Source organism: Gobio gobio (assembly GCF_949357685.1).
Source record: "Gobio gobio genome assembly, chromosome: 24".
Taxonomy (NCBI): domain Eukaryota; kingdom Metazoa; phylum Chordata; class Actinopteri; order Cypriniformes; family Gobionidae; genus Gobio; species Gobio gobio.
Genome location: NC_137120.1, coordinates 3,006,154 through 3,024,977, shown reverse-complemented (window position 1 = coordinate 3,024,977; position 18,824 = coordinate 3,006,154). Strand labels below are relative to the sequence as shown.

Here is an 18,824-nt window from a genome sequence, read left to right as displayed (position 1 = left end):
TATATAGACAGATTTAAGAGTGTGTGTATAGAGTATATATAGACAGATTTAAGAGTGTGTGTATAGAGTATATATGACAGATTTAAGAGTGTGTGTATAGAGTATATATGACAGATTTAAGAGTGTGTGTATAGAGTATATATGACAGATTTAAGAGTGTGTGTGTATATAGTATATATGACAGATTTAAGAGTTTGTGTATAGAGTATATATGACAGATTTAAGAGAGTGTGTGTGTATAGAGTATAAATTACAGATTTAAGAGTGTGTGTGTATAGAGTATATATGACAGATTTTAGAGTGTGTGTATAGAGTATATATGACAGATTTAAGAGTATGTGTATAGAGTATATATGACAGATTTAAGAGTGTGTGTATAGAATATATATGACAGATTTTAGAGTGTGTGTATAGAGTATATATGACAGATTTAAGAGTGTGTGTATAGAGTATATATGACAGATTTAAGAGTGTGTGTATAGAGTATATATGACAGATTTAAGAGTGTGTGTATAGAGTATATATGACAGATTTAAGAGTGTGTATAGAGTATATATGACAGATTTAAGAGTGTGTGTATAGAGTATATATGACAGATTTTAGAGTGTGTGTATAGAGTATATATGACAGATTTAAGAGTGTGTATAGAGTATATATGACAGATTTAAGAGTGTGTGTATAGAGTATATATGACAGATTTAAGAGTGTGTGTGTATAGAGTATGTATGACAGATTTAAGAGTGTGTATAGAGTATATATGACAGATTTAAGAGTGTGTGTATAGAGTATATATGACAGATTTAAGAGTGTGTGTGTGTATAGAGTATATATGACAGATTTAAGAGTGTGTGTATAGAGTGTATATGACAGATTTAAGAGTGTGTGTATAGAGTATATATGACAGATTTAAGAGTGTGTGTATAGAGTATATGTGGACAGATTTAAGAGTGTGTGTATAGAGTATATATGACAGATTTAAGAGTGTGTGTGTATAGAGTATATATGACAGATATAAGAGTGTGTGTGTGTATAGAGTATATATGACAGATATAAGAGTGTGTGTATAGAGTATATATGACAGATTTAAGAGTGTGTGTATAGAGTATATATGACAGATTTTAGAGTGTGTTTATAGAGTATATATGACAGATTTTAGAGTGTGTTTATAGAGTATATATGACAGATTTAAGAGTGTGTGTGTGTATAGAGTATATATGACAGATTTAAGAGTGTGTGTGTATAGAGTATATATGACAGATTTAAGAGTGTGTGTATAGAGTATATATGACAGATTTTAGAGTGTGTGTATAGAGTATATATGACAGATTTAAGAGTGTGTGTGTGTGTGTGTATAGAGTATATATGACAGATTTAAGAGTGTGTATAGAGTATATATGACAGATTTAAGAGTGTGTGTATAGAGTATATATGACAGATTTAAGAGTGTGTGTATAGAGTATATATGACAGATTTAAGAGTGTGTGTGTGTATAGAGTATATATGACAGATTTAAGAGTGTGTGTATAGAGTATATATGACAGATTTAAGAGTGTGTGTATAGAGTATATATGACAGATTTAAGAGTGTGTGTGTGTATAGAGTATATATGACAGATTTAAGAGTGTGTGTATAGAGTATATATGACAGATTTAAGAGTGTGTGTGTGTACAGAGTATATATGAAAGATTTAAGAGTGTGTGTGTGTGTATAGAGTATATATAGACAGATTTAAGAGTGTGTGTGTGTGTGTATAGAGTATATATGACAGATTTAAGAGTGTGTATAGAGTATATATGACAGATTTAAGAGTGTGTGTGTGTATAGAGTATATATGACAGATTTAAGAGTGTGTATAGAGTATATATGACAGATTTAAGAGTGTGTGTGTGTATAGAGTATATATGACAGATTTAAGAGTGTGTGTATAGAGTATATATGACAGATTTAAGAGTGTGTGTATAGAGTATATATGACAGATTTAAGAGTGTGTGTGTGTATAGAGTATATATGACAGATTTAAGAGTGTGTGTATAGAGTATATATGACAGATTTAAGAGTGTGTGTGTGTGTATAGAGTATATATGACAGATTTAAGAGTGTGTGTATAGAGTATATATGACAGATTTAAGAGTGTGTGTGTGTGTATAGAGTATATATGACAGATTTAAGAGTGTGTGTATAGAGTATATATGACAGATTTAAGAGTGTGTGTATAGAGTATATATGACAGATTTAAGAGTGTGTGTGTGTATAGAGTATATATGACAGATTTAAGAGTGTGTGTATAGAGTATATATGACAGATTTAAGAGTGTGTGTGTGTGTATAGAGTATATATGACAGATTTAAGAGTGTGTGTGTGTGTATAGAGTATATATGACAGATTTAAGAGAGTGTGTGTATAGAGTATATATGACAGATTTAAGAGAGTGTGTATAGAGTATATATAAGAGTGTGTAGTGTCCGTACTGGAGTTGACGGGGGGGCAGAGTTCACACGGGTTCCCCCAGGCTCCGCCCAGCGAGCAGCAGCAGGACGCGCGGGTCACGCCCACTCCGATCTCAGCGCTGCAGGAGATCCCGCCGTCGCCGCGGTCCAGAGTGTCCAGGAAACAGTTTCCCACACGCGTGTCTGTCCGAGGGGAAGCGGATCAGGCTCTTTAGTGTCAGCACATGAGCAGTTATGAAGTGGATGAGTGTGTGACGTACCAACACAGCCGACTCCAGACGGGTTGAGCTCGAAGTCCGGCGGGCAGTTGCACAGGTAGCTGCCCGGCAGGTTCACACACACACCGTTGATGCAGTTTACCGGGTCGAAACACTCGTTGATGTCTGTCCGTGTCAGATGGAAAAGAGACAGTGTGAGACGGGACAGAAATAACCGGCTATGTGTGTTTCCAGAGGGATTTGAGGCTGTGCTCCTCTGAACGACACACGTTTACAATTCATGTCATTACATTCATTTTTATCATTGAATTCAAAGTAAATTACACAAAGAGATAAAACAACGATACATTCTTATAAAAACGCTCATATTGAGGAGGTGTGCTGAAACGAACTGATGCAGTGTGTGTGTGTGTGTGTGTTGTCACCTGTGCAGTTTCCTCCGCTGCGGTCCAGCTCATAGCCATAGTCGCAGATGCAGCGGAACATCCCCGGCAGGTTCTGGCACGACCCGAACACACAGATGTTCTGGAAGTTACACTCGTCGATATCTGATGGACGACACACAGCGCTGTGAGTGAGTGTGTGTTACTGTAGGTGTGTATGAGTGTTACTGTGAGTGAGTGTGTGTTACTGTAGGTGTGTGTATGTGTCAGTGAAGGTGTGAGTGTGTGTGTTACTGTAGGTGTCAGTGTGTTACTGTAGGTGTGTGAGTGTTACTGTAGGTGTGTGAGTGAGTGTGTTACTGTAGGTGTGTATGAGTGTTACTGTGAGTGAGTGTGTGTTACTGTAGGTGTGTGTATGTGTCAGTGAAGGTGGGAGTGTGTGTGTTACTGTAGGTGTCAGTGTGTTACTGTAGGTGTGTGAGTGTGTGTTACTGTAGGTGTGAGTGTGTTACTGTAGGTGTGTGTGAGTGTTACTGTGAGTGAGTGTGTGTTACTGTGGGTGTGAGTGTGTGTGTGTGTTACTGTAGGTGTGTGTGTGTGTGTTACTGTGTGTGTGTGTGTGTTACTGTAGGTGTGTGTGAGTGTGTGTTACTGTAGGTGTGAGTGAGTGTGTTACTGTAGGTGTGAGTGAGTGTGTGTGTTACTGTAGGTGTGAGTGAGTGTGTGTTACTGTAGGTGTGAGTGTCTGTTACTGTAGGTGTGTGTGAGTGTGTTACTGTAGGTCTGAGTGTCTGTTACTGTAGGTGTGAGTGAGTGTGTGTTACTTTAGGTGTGAGTGAGTGTGTGTTACTGTAGGTGTGAGTGAGTGTGTGTTACTGTAGGTGTGAGTGTGTTACTGTAGGTGTGAATGAGTGTGTGTTACTGTAGGTGTGAGTGAGTGTGTGTTACTGTAGGTGTGTGTGTTACTGTAGGTGTGAGTGAGTGTGTGTTACTGTAGGTGTGTGTGTTACTGTAGGTGTGTGTGTGTGTGTGTGTGTGTGTGTGTGTGTGTGTGTGTGTGTGTGTGTGTGTGTGTGTTACTGTAGGTGTGAGTGTGTTACTGTAGGTGTGTGTGAGTGTGTGTTACTGTAGGTGTGAGTGAGTGTGTGTTACTGTAGGTGTGTGTGAGTGTGTGTTACTGTAGGTGTGAATGAGTGTGTGTTACTGTAGGTGTGTGTGTTACTGTAGGTGTGTGTGTGTGTGTGTGTGTGTGTGTGTGAGAGTGTGTGTTACTGTAGGTGTGTGTGTGTGTGTGTGTGTGTGTGTGTGTGTGTATGTGTGTGAGTGTGTGTTACTGTAGGTGTGTGTGTGTTACTGTAGGTGTGTGTGTTACTGTAGGTGTGTGAGAGTGTGTGTTACTGTAGGTGTGTGTGAGTGTGTGTTACTGTAGGTGTGAATGAGTGTGTGTTACTGTAGGTGTGTGTGTGTTACTGTAGGTGTGTGTGTGTGTGTTACTGTAGGTCTGTGTGTCTTACTGTAGGTGTGTGTGTTACTGTAGGTGTGTGTGTGTGTGTGTGTGTGTGTGTGTGTGTTACTGTAGGTGTGTGTGTGTTACTGTAGGTGTGTGTGTTACTGTAGGTGTGTGTGTTACTGTAGGTGTGAGTGAGTGTGTGTTACTGTAGGTGTGTGTGAGTGTGTGTTTCTGTAGGTGTGAGTGAGTGTGTGTTACTGTAGGTGTGTGTGTGTGTTACTGTAGGTGTGTGTGAGTGTGTGTTTTCACCCTGGCAGGCCTTGCTGTCCTCCGTCGGGGTGAAGCCCATCTCACACTCGCAGCGGTATCCCCCCGGGGCGTTCAGACACTGGCCGTTCTCACACAGGTTGATGTTATCCGCGCACTCGTCCATGTCTGCAGGTAAAGATCGAGGCTCTTCTCAGAACAGGTCATTAATGTCAGTGTTTACAGGAAAGGGTCAGTTCAGCCCCAGATGTGAGCAGGACGTACCGGAGCAGGTGAACCCGTCTCCGTTGAACCCCTCCCTGCAGGCGCAGCGGTACGAGCCCGGCGTGTTCATGCACTCGGCGTTGGGGTTGCAGTTGTGCTCTTCAGTGACACACTCGTCAACATCTGCAGAGACAGAAGCATAAGCGGCCTCAGACTCGCCCAGAGGGGAGCGTCACATGACCAGGAGGATCGCTCCACACTCACCGATGCATTTGATGCCGTCGCCCTCCCAGCCGTCACGACAGCGGCACTTGAAGCTGCCGGGAACGTTGACGCAGGCCGCGTGCATGTCGCAGTTATGGGCGCCGATCTCGCATTCATCCACATCTGGAAAAATAAGAAAAGAAATCAAAACCACTTCGGAACAGCTAGCATGTTCCAAAAACCAGCTCGATCCGGTTCCCGTGCCGTACCTGTGCATCCGGTCGAGCCCTTCTTCACAAAGTATCCCAGCTGACAGTGGCAGATGAAGGAGCCTTTAGTGTTCTCGCAGTCGCCATGGAGACAGATGTTGGGATTCAGGTCGCACTCATTGACATCTGGACCATAATAATACCAACATATGAATACAATAAACAGCGCAATATCATATATACTCACCTGAAGGATTATTAGGAACACACACTAATACTGTGTTTGACCCCCTTTCGCCTTCAGAACTGCCTTAATTCTACGTGGCATTGATTCAACAAGGTGCTGAAAGCATTCTTTAGAAATGTTGGCCCATATTGATAGGAGAGCATCTGCAGTTGATGGAGATTTGTGGGATGCACATCCAGGGCACGAAGCTCCCGTTCCACCACATCCCAAAGATGCTCTATTGGGTTGAGATCTGGAGACTGTGGGGGCCATTTTAGTCCAGTGAACTCATTGTCATGTTCAAGAAACCAATTTGAAATGATTGGAGCTTTGTGACGGTGCATTATCCTGCTGGAAGTAGCCATCAGAGGATGGAGACATGGTGGTCATAAAGGGATGGACATGGTCAGAAACAATGCTCAGGTAGGCCGTGGCATTTAAACCATGCCCAATTGGCACTAAGGGGCCTAAAGTGTGCCAAGAAAACATCCCCCACACCATTACACCACCACCACCAGCCTGCACAGTGGTAACAAGGCATGATGGATCCATGTTCTCATTCTGTTTACGCCAAATTCTGACTCTACCATCTGAATGTCTCAACAGAAATCCAGACTCATCAGACCAGGCAACATTTTTCCTGTCTTCAACTGTCCAATTTTGGTGAGCTCGTGCAAATTGTAGCCTCTTTTTCCTATTTGTAGTGGAGATGAGTGGTACCCGGTGGGGTCTTCTGCTGTTGTAGCCCATCCGCCTCAAGGTTGTGTGTGTTGTGGCTTCACAAATGCTTCGCTGCACACCTCGGTTGTAACGAGTGGTTATTTCAGTCAAAGTTGCTCTTCTATCAGCTTGAATCAGTCGGCCCATTCTCCTCTGACCTCTAGCATCAACAAGGCATTTTCTCCCACAGGACTGCCGCATACTGGATGTTTTTCCCTTTTCACACCATTCTTTGTAAACCCTAGAAATGGTTGTGCGTGAAAATCCCAGTAACTGAGCAGATTGTGAAATACTCAGACCGGCCCATCTGGCACCAACAACCATGCCACGCTCAAAATTGCTTAAATCACATTTCTTTCCCATTCTGACATTCAGTTTGGAGTTCAGGAGATTGTCTTGACCAGGACCACACCCCTAAATGCATTGAAGCAACTGCCATGTGATTGGTTGATTAGATAATTGCATTAATGAGAAATTGAACAGGTGTTCCTAATAATCCTTTAGGTGAGTGTATATTGGGAATAAACAAACAGATGAACAAATTAAAAATAAAATAAACCAAGATGAATAATTAATTCAAAGTAAATTATAATTTTTTTATCATTTAAAAGTGATATCCACACAAACATTTGCGTGTCTTGTCCTCACACACACACACACACACACACGATGTTTGTCTCACCGATGCAGGTCCTCATGTCCATGGAGGCCATGAACCCGTCGTAGCAGAGGCAGCGATATTCTCCGGGGATGTTCGTACACTGGCCGCCGTCACAGATATCGGGCGAGTCTTCGCATTCGTCGATGTCTACGGAAAGAGCCGAGGTTCAGTCTGAGAGGACGAGCCTGTGTTTGTGTGTGTGTGTGTGTGTGTGTGTATGTCTCACCAGCGCAGGTCCTGAGGTCGGGCATGAGTGCGTAACCTTCGCTGCAGCTGCATTCGTAACTGCCCTCTGAGTTGGTGCAGTGAGTGTCGCAGCCGCCGTTCATGATGGTGCACTCGTCGATATCTGCCACACAACACAACACACGCTTACAGAAGGCAGCATATAACGTCAACTCATTGATTACTTATTCTTATTATTAAAAGTAAATCACACAACAAATACATTAATTAATTAAAAATCATGAAACAAATCAAGGTTACTAAGCATTAAAATGTTTGCGGATGGATGTTTGGGAATGTTTGCAGATGTTTGGGAATGTTTGAGGATGGATGTTTGGGAATGTTTGCGGATGTTTGAGAATGTTTGAAGATGGATGTTTGTGGATGTTTGGGAATGTTTGAGGATGGATGTTTGGGAATGTTTGAGGATGGATGTTTGGGAATGTTTGAGGATGGATGTTTGTGGATGTTTGGGAATGTTTGAGGATGGATGTTTGCAGATGTTTGGGAATGTTTGAGGATGGATGTTTGGGAATGTTTGCGGATGTTTGGGAATGTTTGCGGATATTTGGGAATGTTTGCGGATGTTTGGGAATGTTTGAGGATGTTTGGGAATGTTTGCGGATGTTTGGGAATGTTTGAGGATGTTTGAAGATGGATGTTTGTGGATGTTTGGGAATGTTTGAGGATGGATGTTTGCAGATGTTTGGGAATATTTGGGAATGTTTGAGGATGGATGTTTGTGAATGTTTGAGGATGAATGTTTGAGGATGGATGTTTGGGAATGTTTGAGGATGGATGTTTGGGAATGTTTGAGGATGGATGTTTGGGGATGTTTGAGGATAGATGTTTGGGGATGTTTGAGGATGGATGTTTGGGGATGTTTGTGAATGTTTGATGATGGATGTTTGTGAATGTTTGATGATGGATGTTTGTGAATGTTTGATGATGGATGTTTGTGAATGTTTAAGGATGGATGTTTGGGAATGTTTGTGAATGTTTGAGGATGGATGTTTGGGGATGTTTGTGAATGTTTGAGGATATTTGAGGATGGATGTTTGGGGATGTTTGAGGATGTTTGGGGATGATTGAGGATGTTTGGGGATGATTGAGGATGTTTGGGGATGATTGAGGATGTTTGGGGATGTTTGAGGATGTTTGGGGATGATTGAGGATGTTTGGGGATGTTTGTGAATGTTTGAGGATATTTGAGGATGGATGTTTGGGGATGTTTGAGGATGTTTGGGGATGTTTGAGGATAGATGTTTGGGGATGTTTGAGGATGGATGTTTGGGGATGTTTGTGAATGTTTGATGATGGATGTTTGTGAATGTTTGATGATGGATGTTTGTGAATGTTTGATGATGGATGTTTGTGAATGTTTAAGGATGGATGTTTGTGAATGTTTGTGAATGTTTGAGGATGGATGTTTGGGGATGTTTGTGAATGTTTGAGGATATTTGAGGATGGATGTTTGGGGATGTTTGAGGATGTTTGGGGATGTTTGAGGATGTTTGGGGATGATTGAGGATGTTTGGGGATGATTGAGGATGTTTGGGGATGTTTGAGGATGTTTGGGGATGATTGAGGATGTTTGTGAATGTTTGAGGATATTTGAGGATGGATGTTTGGGGATGTTTGAGGATGTTTGGGGATGATTGAGGATGTTTGGGGATGATTGAGGATGTTTGGGGATGTTTGAGGATGTTTGGGGATGATTGAGGATGTTTGGGGATGTTTGAGGATGTTTGGGGATGTTTGTGAATGTTTGAGGATGGATGTCTGGGAATGTTTGTGAATGTTTGAGGATGGATGTTTGGGGATGTTTGAGGATGTTTGGGGATGATTGAGGATGTTTGGGGATGTTTGTGAATGTTTGAGGATGGAAGTCTGGGAATGTTTGTGAATGTTTGAGGATGGATGTTTGGGGATGTTTGAGGATGTTTGGGGATGTTTGAGGATGTTTGGGGATGTTTGAGGATGTTTGGGGATGATTGAGGATGTTTGGGGATGTTTGAGGATGTTTGGGGATGATTGAGGATGTTTGAGGATGTTTGAGGATGTTTGGGGATGATTGAGGATGTTTGAGGATGTTTGGGGATGATTGAGGATGTTTGGGGATGATTGAGGATGTTTGGGGATGATTGAGGATGTTTGGGGATGTTTGAGGATGTTTGAGGATGTTTGAGGATGTTTGGGGATGTTTGAGGATGTTTGAGGATATTTGAGGATGTTTGAGGATGTTTGAGGATGTTTGGGGATGTTTGAGGATGTTTGAGGATGTTTGAGGATGATTGAGGATGTTTGGGGATGTTTGAGGATGTTTGAGGATGTTTGAGGATGTTTGGGGATGTTTGAGGATGTTTGGGGATGTTTGAGGATGTTTGAGGATGTTTGGGGATGTTTGAGGATGTTTGGGGATGTTTGGGGATGTTTGAGGATGTTTGAGGATGTTTGAGAATGTTTGGGGATGTTTGAGGATGTTTGAGGATGTTTGAGAATGTTTGGGGATGTTTGAGGATGTTTGAGGATGTTTGAGAATGTTTGGGGATGTTTGAGGATGTTTGAGGATGTTTGAGGATGTTTGGGGATGTTTGAGGATGTTTGAGGATATTTGAGGATGTTTGAGGATGTTTGAGGATGTTTGGGGATGTTTGAGGATGTTTGAGGATGTTTGAGGATGATTGAGGATGTTTGGGGATGTTTGAGGATGTTTGAGGATGTTTGAGGATGTTTGGGGATGTTTGAGGATGTTTGGGGATGTTTGAGGATGTTTGAGGATGTTTGGGGATGTTTGAGGATGTTTGGGGATGTTTGGGGATGTTTGAGGATGTTTGAGGATGTTTGAGAATGTTTGGGGATGTTTGAGGATGTTTGAGGATGTTTGAGAATGTTTGGGGATGTTTGAGGATGTTTGGGGATGTTTGGGGATGTTTGAGGATGATTGGGGATGTTTGGGGATGTTTGAGGATGTTTGAGGATGTTTGAGGATGTTTGGGGATGTTTGGGGATGTTTGAGGATGTTTGGGGATGATTGAGGATGTTTGGGGATGATTGAGGATGTTTGGGGATGATTGAGGATGTTTGGGGATGTTTGGGGATGTTTGAGGATGTTTGAGGATGTTTGAGGATGTTTGGGGATGTTTGAGGATGTTTGGGGATGTTTGAAGATGGATGTTTGGGAATGTTTGAGGATGTTTGAGGATGGATGTTTGGGGATGTTTGTGAATGTTTGAGGATGGATGTTTGGGAATGTTTGAGGATGTTTGAGGATATTTGAGGATGTTTGGGGATGTTTGAGGATGTTTGAGGATGATTGAGGATGTTTGGGGATGTTTGAGGATGTTTGACGATGTTTGGGGATGTTTGAGGATGTTTGAGGATGTTTGAGGATGTTTGGGGATGTTTGAGGATGTTTGAGGATATTTGAGGATGTTTGGGGATGTTTGAGGATGTTTGGGGATGTTTGAGGATGTATGAGGATGTTTGGGGATGTTTGAGGATGTTTGAGGATGTTTGAGGATGTTTGAGGATGTTTGGGGATGATTGAGGATGTTTGGGGATGTTTGTGAATGTTTGAGGATATTTGAGGATGGATGTTTGGGAATGTTTGAGGATGGATGTTTGTGAATGTTTGAGGATGAATGTTTGAGGATGGATGTTTGGGAATGTTTGAGGATGGATGTTTGGGGATGTTTGAGGATAGATGTTTGGGGATGTTTGAGGATGGATGTTTGGGGATGTTTGTGAATGTTTGATGATGGATGTTTGTGAATGTTTGATGATGGATGTTTGTGAATGTTTGATGATGGATGTTTGTGAATGTTTAAGGATGGATGTTTGGGAATGTTTGTGAATGTTTGAGGATGGATGTTTGGGGATGTTTGTGAATGTTTGAGGATATTTGAGGATGGATGTTTGGGGATGTTTGAGGATGTTTGGGGATGATTGAGGATGTTTGGGGATGATTGAGGATGTTTGGGGATGATTGAGGATGTTTGGGGATGTTTGAGGATGTTTGGGGATGATTGAGGATGTTTGGGGATGTTTGTGAATGTTTGAGGATATTTGAGGATGGATGTTTGGGGATGTTTGAGGATGTTTGGGGATGTTTGAGGATAGATGTTTGGGGATGTTTGAGGATGGATGTTTGGGGATGTTTGTGAATGTTTGATGATGGATGTTTGTGAATGTTTGATGATGGATGTTTGTGAATGTTTGATGATGGATGTTTGTGAATGTTTAAGGATGGATGTTTGTGAATGTTTGTGAATGTTTGAGGATGGATGTTTGGGGATGTTTGTGAATGTTTGAGGATATTTGAGGATGGATGTTTGGGGATGTTTGAGGATGTTTGGGGATGTTTGAGGATGTTTGGGGATGATTGAGGATGTTTGGGGATGATTGAGGATGTTTGGGGATGATTGAGGATGTTTGGGGATGTTTGAGGATGTTTGGGGATGATTGAGGATGTTTGTGAATGTTTGAGGATATTTGAGGATGGATGTTTGGGGATGTTTGAGGATGTTTGGGGATGATTGAGGATGTTTGGGGATGATTGAGGATGTTTGGGGATGTTTGAGGATGTTTGGGGATGATTGAGGATGTTTGGGGATGTTTGAGGATGTTTGGGGATGTTTGTGAATGTTTGAGGATGGATGTCTGGGAATGTTTGTGAATGTTTGAGGATGGATGTTTGGGGATGTTTGAGGATGTTTGGGGATGATTGAGGATGTTTGGGGATGTTTGTGAATGTTTGAGGATGGATGTCTGGGAATGTTTGTGAATGTTTGAGGATGGATGTTTGTGAATGTTTGATGATGGATGTTTGTGAATGTTTGATGATGGATGTTTGTGAATGTTTGATGATGGATGTTTGTGAATGTTTAAGGATGGATGTTTGGGAATGTTTGTGAATGTTTGAGGATTGATGTTTGGGGATGTTTGTGAATGTTTGAGGATATTTGAGGATGGATGTTTGGGGATGTTTGAGGATGTTTGGGGATGATTGAGGATGTTTGGGGATGATTGAGGATGTTTGGGGATGATTGAGGATGTTTGGGGATGTTTGAGGATGTTTGGGGATGATTGAGGATGTTTGGGGATGTTTGTGAATGTTTGAGGATATTTGAGGATGGATGTTTGGGGATGTTTGAGGATGTTTGGGGATGTTTGAGGATAGATGTTTGGGGATGTTTGAGGATGGATGTTTGGGGATGTTTGTGAATGTTTGATGATGGATGTTTGTGAATGTTTGATGATGGATGTTTGTGAATGTTTGATGATGGATGTTTGTGAATGTTTAAGGATGGATGTTTGTGAATGTTTGTGAATGTTTGAGGATGGATGTTTGGGGATGTTTGTGAATGTTTGAGGATATTTGAGGATGGATGTTTGGGGATGTTTGAGGATGTTTGGGGATGTTTGGGGATGATTGAGGATGTTTGGGGATGATTGAGGATGTTTGGGGATGTTTGAGGATGTTTGGGGATGATTGAGGATGTTTGTGAATGTTTGAGGATATTTGAGGATGGATGTTTGGGGATGTTTGAGGATGTTTGGGGATGATTGAGGATGTTTGGGGATGATTGAGGATGTTTGGGGATGTTTGAGGATGTTTGGGGATGATTGAGGATGTTTGGGGATGTTTGAGGATGTTTGGGGATGTTTGTGAATGTTTGAGGATGGATGTCTGGGAATGTTTGTGAATGTTTGAGGATGGATGTTTGGGGATGTTTGAGGATGTTTGGGGATGATTGAGGATGTTTGGGGATGTTTGTGAATGTTTGAGGATGGATGTCTGGGAATGTTTGTGAATGTTTGAGGATGGATGTTTGGGGATGTTTGAGGATGTTTGGGGATGTTTGAGGATGTTTGGGGATGATTGAGGATGTTTGGGGATGTTTGAGGATGTTTGGGGATGATTGAGGATGTTTGAGGATGTTTGAGGATGTTTGGGGATGATTGAGGATGTTTGAGGATGTTTGGGGATGATTGAGGATGTTTGGGGATGATTGAGGATGTTTGGGGATGTTTGAGGATGTTTGAGGATGTTTGAGGATGTTTGGGGATGTTTGAGGATGTTTGAGGATATTTGAGGATGTTTGAGGATGTTTGAGGATGTTTGGGGATGTTTGAGGATGTTTGAGGATGTTTGAGGATGATTGAGGATGTTTGGGGATGTTTGAGGATGTTTGAGGATGTTTGAGGATGTTTGGGGATGTTTGAGGATGTTTGGGGATGTTTGAGGATGTTTGAGGATGTTTGGGGATGTTTGAGGATGTTTGGGGATGTTTGAGGATGTTTGAGGATGTTTGGGGATGTTTGGGATGTTTGGGGATGTTTGAGGATGTTTGAGGATGTTTGAGAATGTTTGGGGATGTTTGAGGATGTTTGAGGATGTTTGAGAATGTTTGGGGATGTTTGAGGATGTTTGGGGATGTTTGGGGATGTTTGAGGATGATTGGGGATGTTTGGGGATGTTTGAGGATGTTTGAGGATGTTTGAGGATGTTTGGGGATGTTTGGGGATGTTTGAGGATGTTTGGGGATGATTGAGGATGTTTGGGGATGATTGAGGATGTTTGGGGATGATTGAGGATGTTTGGGGATGTTTGGGGATGTTTGAGGATGTTTGAGGATGTTTGAGGATGTTTGGGGATGTTTGAGGATGTTTGGGGATGTTTGAAGATGGATGTTTGGGAATGTTTGAGGATGTTTGAGGATGGATGTTTGGGGATGTTTGTGAATGTTTGAGGATGGATGTTTGGGAATGTTTGAGGATGTTTGAGGATATTTGAGGATGTTTGGGGATGTTTGAGGATGTTTGAGGATGTTTGAGGATGTTTGGGGATGTTTGAGGATGTTTGAGGATGTTTGGGGATGTTTGAGGATGTTTGAGGATGTTTGAGGATGTTTGGGGATGTTTGAGGATGTTTGAGGATATTTGAGGATGTTTGGGGATGTTTGAGGATGTTTGGGGATGTTTGAGGATGTATGAGGATGTTTGGGGATGTTTGAGGATGTTTGAGGATGTTTGAGGATGTTTGAGGATGATTGAGGATGTTTGGGGATGATTGAGGATGTTTGGGATGTTTGAGGATGTTTGAGGATGTTTGAGGATGTTTGAGGATGTTTGGGGATGTTTGAGGATGTTTGGGAATGTTTGAGGATGTTTGAGGATGGATGTTTGGGGATGTTTGTGAATGTTTGAGGATGGATGTTTGGGAATGTTTGAGGATGTTTGAGGATATTTGAGGATGTTTGGGGATGTTTGAGGATGTTTGAGGATGTTTGGGGATGTTTGAGGATGTTTGAGGATGTTTGGGGATGGATGTTTGGGAATGTTTGAGGATGTTTGAGGATGGATGTTTGAGGATGTTTGGGGATGTTTGGGGATGTTTGAGGATGTTTGAGGATGTTTGGGGATGTTTGAGGATGTTTGAGGATGTTTGGGGATGTTTGAGGATGTTCGGGGTTGTTCGAGGATGTTTGAGGATGTTTGGGGATGTTTGGGAATGTTTGAGGATGTTTGAGGATGTTTGAGGATGTTTGGGGATGTTTGAGGATGTTTGAGGATATTTGAGGATGTTTGGGGATGTTTGAGGATGTTTGAGGATGTTCGAGGATGTTTGGGGATGTTTGAGGATGTTTGAGGATGTTTGGGGATGTTTGAGGATGTTTGAGGATGTTTGAGGATGTTTGAGGATGTTTGGGGATGTTTGAGGATGTTTGAGGATATTTGAGGATGTTTGAGGATGTTTGGGGATGATTGAGGATGTTTGAGGATGTTTGGGGATGTTTGAGGATGTTTGAGGATGTTTGGGGATGTTTGAGGATGTTTGGGGATGTTTGAGGATGTTTGAGGATGTTTGAGGATGTTTGGGGATGTTTGAGGATGTTTGAGGATGTTTGGGGATGTTTGAGGATGTTTGAGGATGTTTGGGGATGTTTGGGGATATTTGAGGATGATTGAGGATGTTTGGGGATGTTTGAGGATGGATGTTTGGGAAGGTTTGAGGATGTTTGAGGATGTTTGGGGATGTTTGAGGATGTTTGAGGATGTTTGGGGATGTTTGGGGATGTTTGAGGATGTTTGAGGATGTTTGAGGATGTTTGAGGATGTTTGGGGATGTTTGAGGATGTTCGGGGATGTTTGAGGATGTTTGGGGATGTTTGAGGTGTTTGAGGATGTTTGAGGATGTTCGGGGATGTTCGAGGATGTTTGGGGATTTTTGAGGTGTTTGAGGATGTTTGAGGATGTTTGGGGATGTTTGAGGATGTTTGAGGATGTTTGAGGATGTTTGGGGATGTTCGAGGATGTTCGGGGATGTTCGAGGATGTTTGGGGATGTTTGAGGATGTTTGAGGATGTTTGGGGATGTTTGAGGATGTTTGAGGATGTTTGGGGATGTTTGAGGATATTTGAGGATGTTTGAGGATGTTTGAGGATGTTTGAGGATGTTTGGGGATGTTTGAGGATGTTTGAGGATATTTGAGGATGTTTGAGGATGTTTGGGGATGTTTGAGGATGTTTGAGGATGTTTGAGGATGTTTGGGGATGTTTGAGGATGTTTGAGGATGTTTGGGGATGTTTGAGGATGTTTGAGGATGTTTGAGGATGTTTGAGGATGTTTGGGGATGTTTGAGGATGTTTGAGGATGTTTGGGGATGTTTGAGGATGTTTGAGGATGTTTGGGGATGTTTGAGGATGTTTGAGGATGTTTGGGGATGTTTGAGGATGTTTGAGGATGTTTGGGGATGTTTGAGGATGTTTGAGGATATTTGAGGATGTTTGAGGATGTTTGGGGATGATTGAGGATGTTTGAGGATGTTTGGGGATGTTTGAGGATGTTTGAGGATGTTTGGGGATGTTTGAGGATGTTTGGGGATGTTTGAGGATGTTTGGGGATGTTTGAGGATGTTTGAGGATGTTTGAGGATGTTTGAGGATGTTTGGGGATGTTTGGGGATGTTTGAGGATGTTTGGGGATGTTTGGGGATGTTTGATATTTGGGGAATGTTTGGGAATGTTTCCAGATGTTTGCTCACCCACACAGCCCTGTCTGTCCGGCGTCACCTGGTATCCCTGGTGGCAGGAGCACTGGTAGGTTCCCACCATGTTCACACACTGACCGTTCTTACACAGGTTATTGCTCAGCTGACACTCGTTCACATCTGTAAACAATTGTAATTAAAGCAGAAACAAAGTCGCTTTGAGTAATTGGTAAAAATATGAAATATTACTAAATGGACAAAATATGAACTGGAGAAATTGAATATATATACATAGGGTTCATATATGATAAGCACTATATTTCTCACACATCTAGAGTAAATGTGTGTGTGTACCTTCACAGGCAGATGCTTCAGTGCTCAGCTGGTGTCCCGAAGGACAGTCACACTCATAGCTGCCCTCTGTGTTCATACACGTGCCCCCCCGACACAGCAGCGGGTCCCGCTCACACTCGTCCACGTCTGAGAGAGACAGAGAGAGAGAGGCACTGTGACACTGCGCCGCGTTTCCAAGGCCTGGGGAAACGCCAAGGGCTCTGCTGTCTCACCCATGCAGTTCTTCATCATCATAAAGCCGCTCTCATAGCCCTCGAAACACTCGCACTCGAAGCTGCCCGCCGTGTTGACGCAGACGCCGTGTCCGCACAGGTCAGGAGAGATGGTGCACTCGTCGATATCTGCCGGAATGATGGGAAAACAGCATGAGCCATGCACAGAAACGAGTCGTGTGTTTGATTCAGATGTGTGTGTGGGTGAGATGTGGACCTGTGCAGTTCCTCTCCTCCATGGTGAGGGCGAAACCGCTTTCACAGCGACACTTGAAGCTCCCGATGGTGTTTCGGCACGTCCCGTGAGTGCACAGGCCTTTGAACACCTTACATTCGTTCACATCTACGGAGAAAAACAGGGTTTATAATAAAGTGAAGAAGGCGGGACTTATTCCTCCATATCGCGCGTTGTGCGTTCTCCCTTTCATATTAATACGAGCCGTCTTTCTACATCTAAAGTCTTTGTTTATAACATCCCACACTCTAAAACATTGTATCTGAAATATCAGTAATCTTAAATATTACAGTTTAATATGTGCATGTGACTGTGATTGTAACCTAGTGATACTTTGACAAAACTGCAGAACAATCTACAGAAAATCAGTCAAATTGATGTGCAGAATTTCTTTTTTAATTATAATTAAAATGTTCTATTATATACAACTTTTAATATATCCATTTCAATGGTGGGAATAGCAATAGTAATAATTTAATGCTATTTATTATGCATGATATATTTATTATGATACTATTTCTGTTAACTTATAAAAACTAGCTAACTTAGCTAATAAAAGAAACCAATAAAACTAATTAAAATAAATGAATACAGTTATTTTAATTAAATATTCATTGTTCCAACTCCAAAATATTACTTTGACCAAATTTCAGAAAAATGAAAATCTGTAGAAATGGTGTGCAAAACGCAAAAATAGGCAAATAAATGTTTTTTTTAAATTGTAAAAATATATATATATATATATATTATGTGAAAATTTTGATTTAAAAACATATTCATTAAAATTATGTATTATGCTGTTGGTAACCAATAAATCAACTATTTATTTAAATAAACAAAATTCCTATATTTATATGAATTTATAAAGATTTGTATTATTATTTAAGAAAAAGTTTATGAAAGTTTTAAGTAAAATATGTTCAAAAAGTTTTAAAGCCCAAATATAAATAATACATAATAATAATATGCAATATCAACAAATAAATCGTTAAGGATAGTTGTGTTTTGTCTGAAATAATTATAAATGCAAAAGTATTTATATTATACATTTTTTATATATTATTTTTATAATTAAAAATATATATAAAATGAATATATTTTCTATTATAAATGATGAAATGGTACTAAATTATATAGATTTATAATGTCAGCCATAATATCGGTTTCAGATATTAGTGTTTGATGATTATCGTCTGATATCAGAAGCCAAAAATATCAGCAAACTTTTTTTCTAACAATGTTTTCTAATGTTGACGTAAAATATCGGCAATATCGGTTATCATCCAAAACAATTATGGGTATCATATCTCTATATATCTGTTGACCTCTATAGATAAATGACCTTTGTAGAAGGGTCTTCCAGTCAGGATGTCTCCTCGGTTGGCGATTCCGGGTCCACGTGGGCAGATGGTTTTGAATTCGGCCGTGTTGGGTTTGGGACAGGCCTCACAGTCGACGCCCCATGCCGCTCCCACCGTACAGCAGCACATGTCCGCACGGTACCGGCCCGGTAACGGCTCCACACACTCGTCCTCGTCCCATTTCATGTAGCACTGCTCGCTTCGGATGTCTGCGGGACGCACAAGACCGCTTTACATCACTGCTCGTGCTGAGAGATTGCTTTAGTAAGTAGAAATGAATAAGATTAAATATTTAATATATAAATGTTGAGTTCACCGACCAACACATGTTCGTCCGGCTCCGTCCAGCGTGAGTCCCTCGGGACACTCGCACCGGAACGAGCCCTGGGTGTTCACGCATCGGCCGTTCGTGCACACGCCGGGGAAAACCTCACACTCGTTAATGTCTGAAGAG

At 41.5% G+C, this 18,824-nt stretch overlaps 1 protein-coding gene across 1 annotated transcript in view; it reads right to left on the bottom strand.

Annotated features, from left to right (window-relative positions):
* LOC307120811 (fibrillin-2-like) overlaps positions 1–18,824 on the bottom strand; it is a gene marked incomplete at its 3' end in the record, with an annotated part of 79,845 nt that overhangs the window by 19,350 nt on the left and 41,671 nt on the right. The window contains exons 23-37 of the mRNA XM_079807986.1: positions 18,691–18,816; positions 18,352–18,579; positions 16,992–17,117; positions 16,775–16,903; positions 16,563–16,688; positions 16,263–16,388; positions 7,216–7,338; positions 7,011–7,136; positions 5,443–5,568; positions 5,234–5,356; positions 5,030–5,152; positions 4,808–4,933; positions 3,091–3,213; positions 2,708–2,830; positions 2,469–2,630 (exon numbers count right to left, since the gene is read on the bottom strand). Of these exons, the coding sequence (XP_079664112.1) occupies positions 2,469–2,630; positions 2,708–2,830; positions 3,091–3,213; positions 4,808–4,933; positions 5,030–5,152; positions 5,234–5,356; positions 5,443–5,568; positions 7,011–7,136; positions 7,216–7,338; positions 16,263–16,388; positions 16,563–16,688; positions 16,775–16,903; positions 16,992–17,117; positions 18,352–18,579; positions 18,691–18,816 (2,016 nt within the window). The remainder of the gene's footprint in view (positions 1–2,468; positions 2,631–2,707; positions 2,831–3,090; positions 3,214–4,807; positions 4,934–5,029; positions 5,153–5,233; positions 5,357–5,442; positions 5,569–7,010; positions 7,137–7,215; positions 7,339–16,262; positions 16,389–16,562; positions 16,689–16,774; positions 16,904–16,991; positions 17,118–18,351; positions 18,580–18,690; positions 18,817–18,824) is intronic.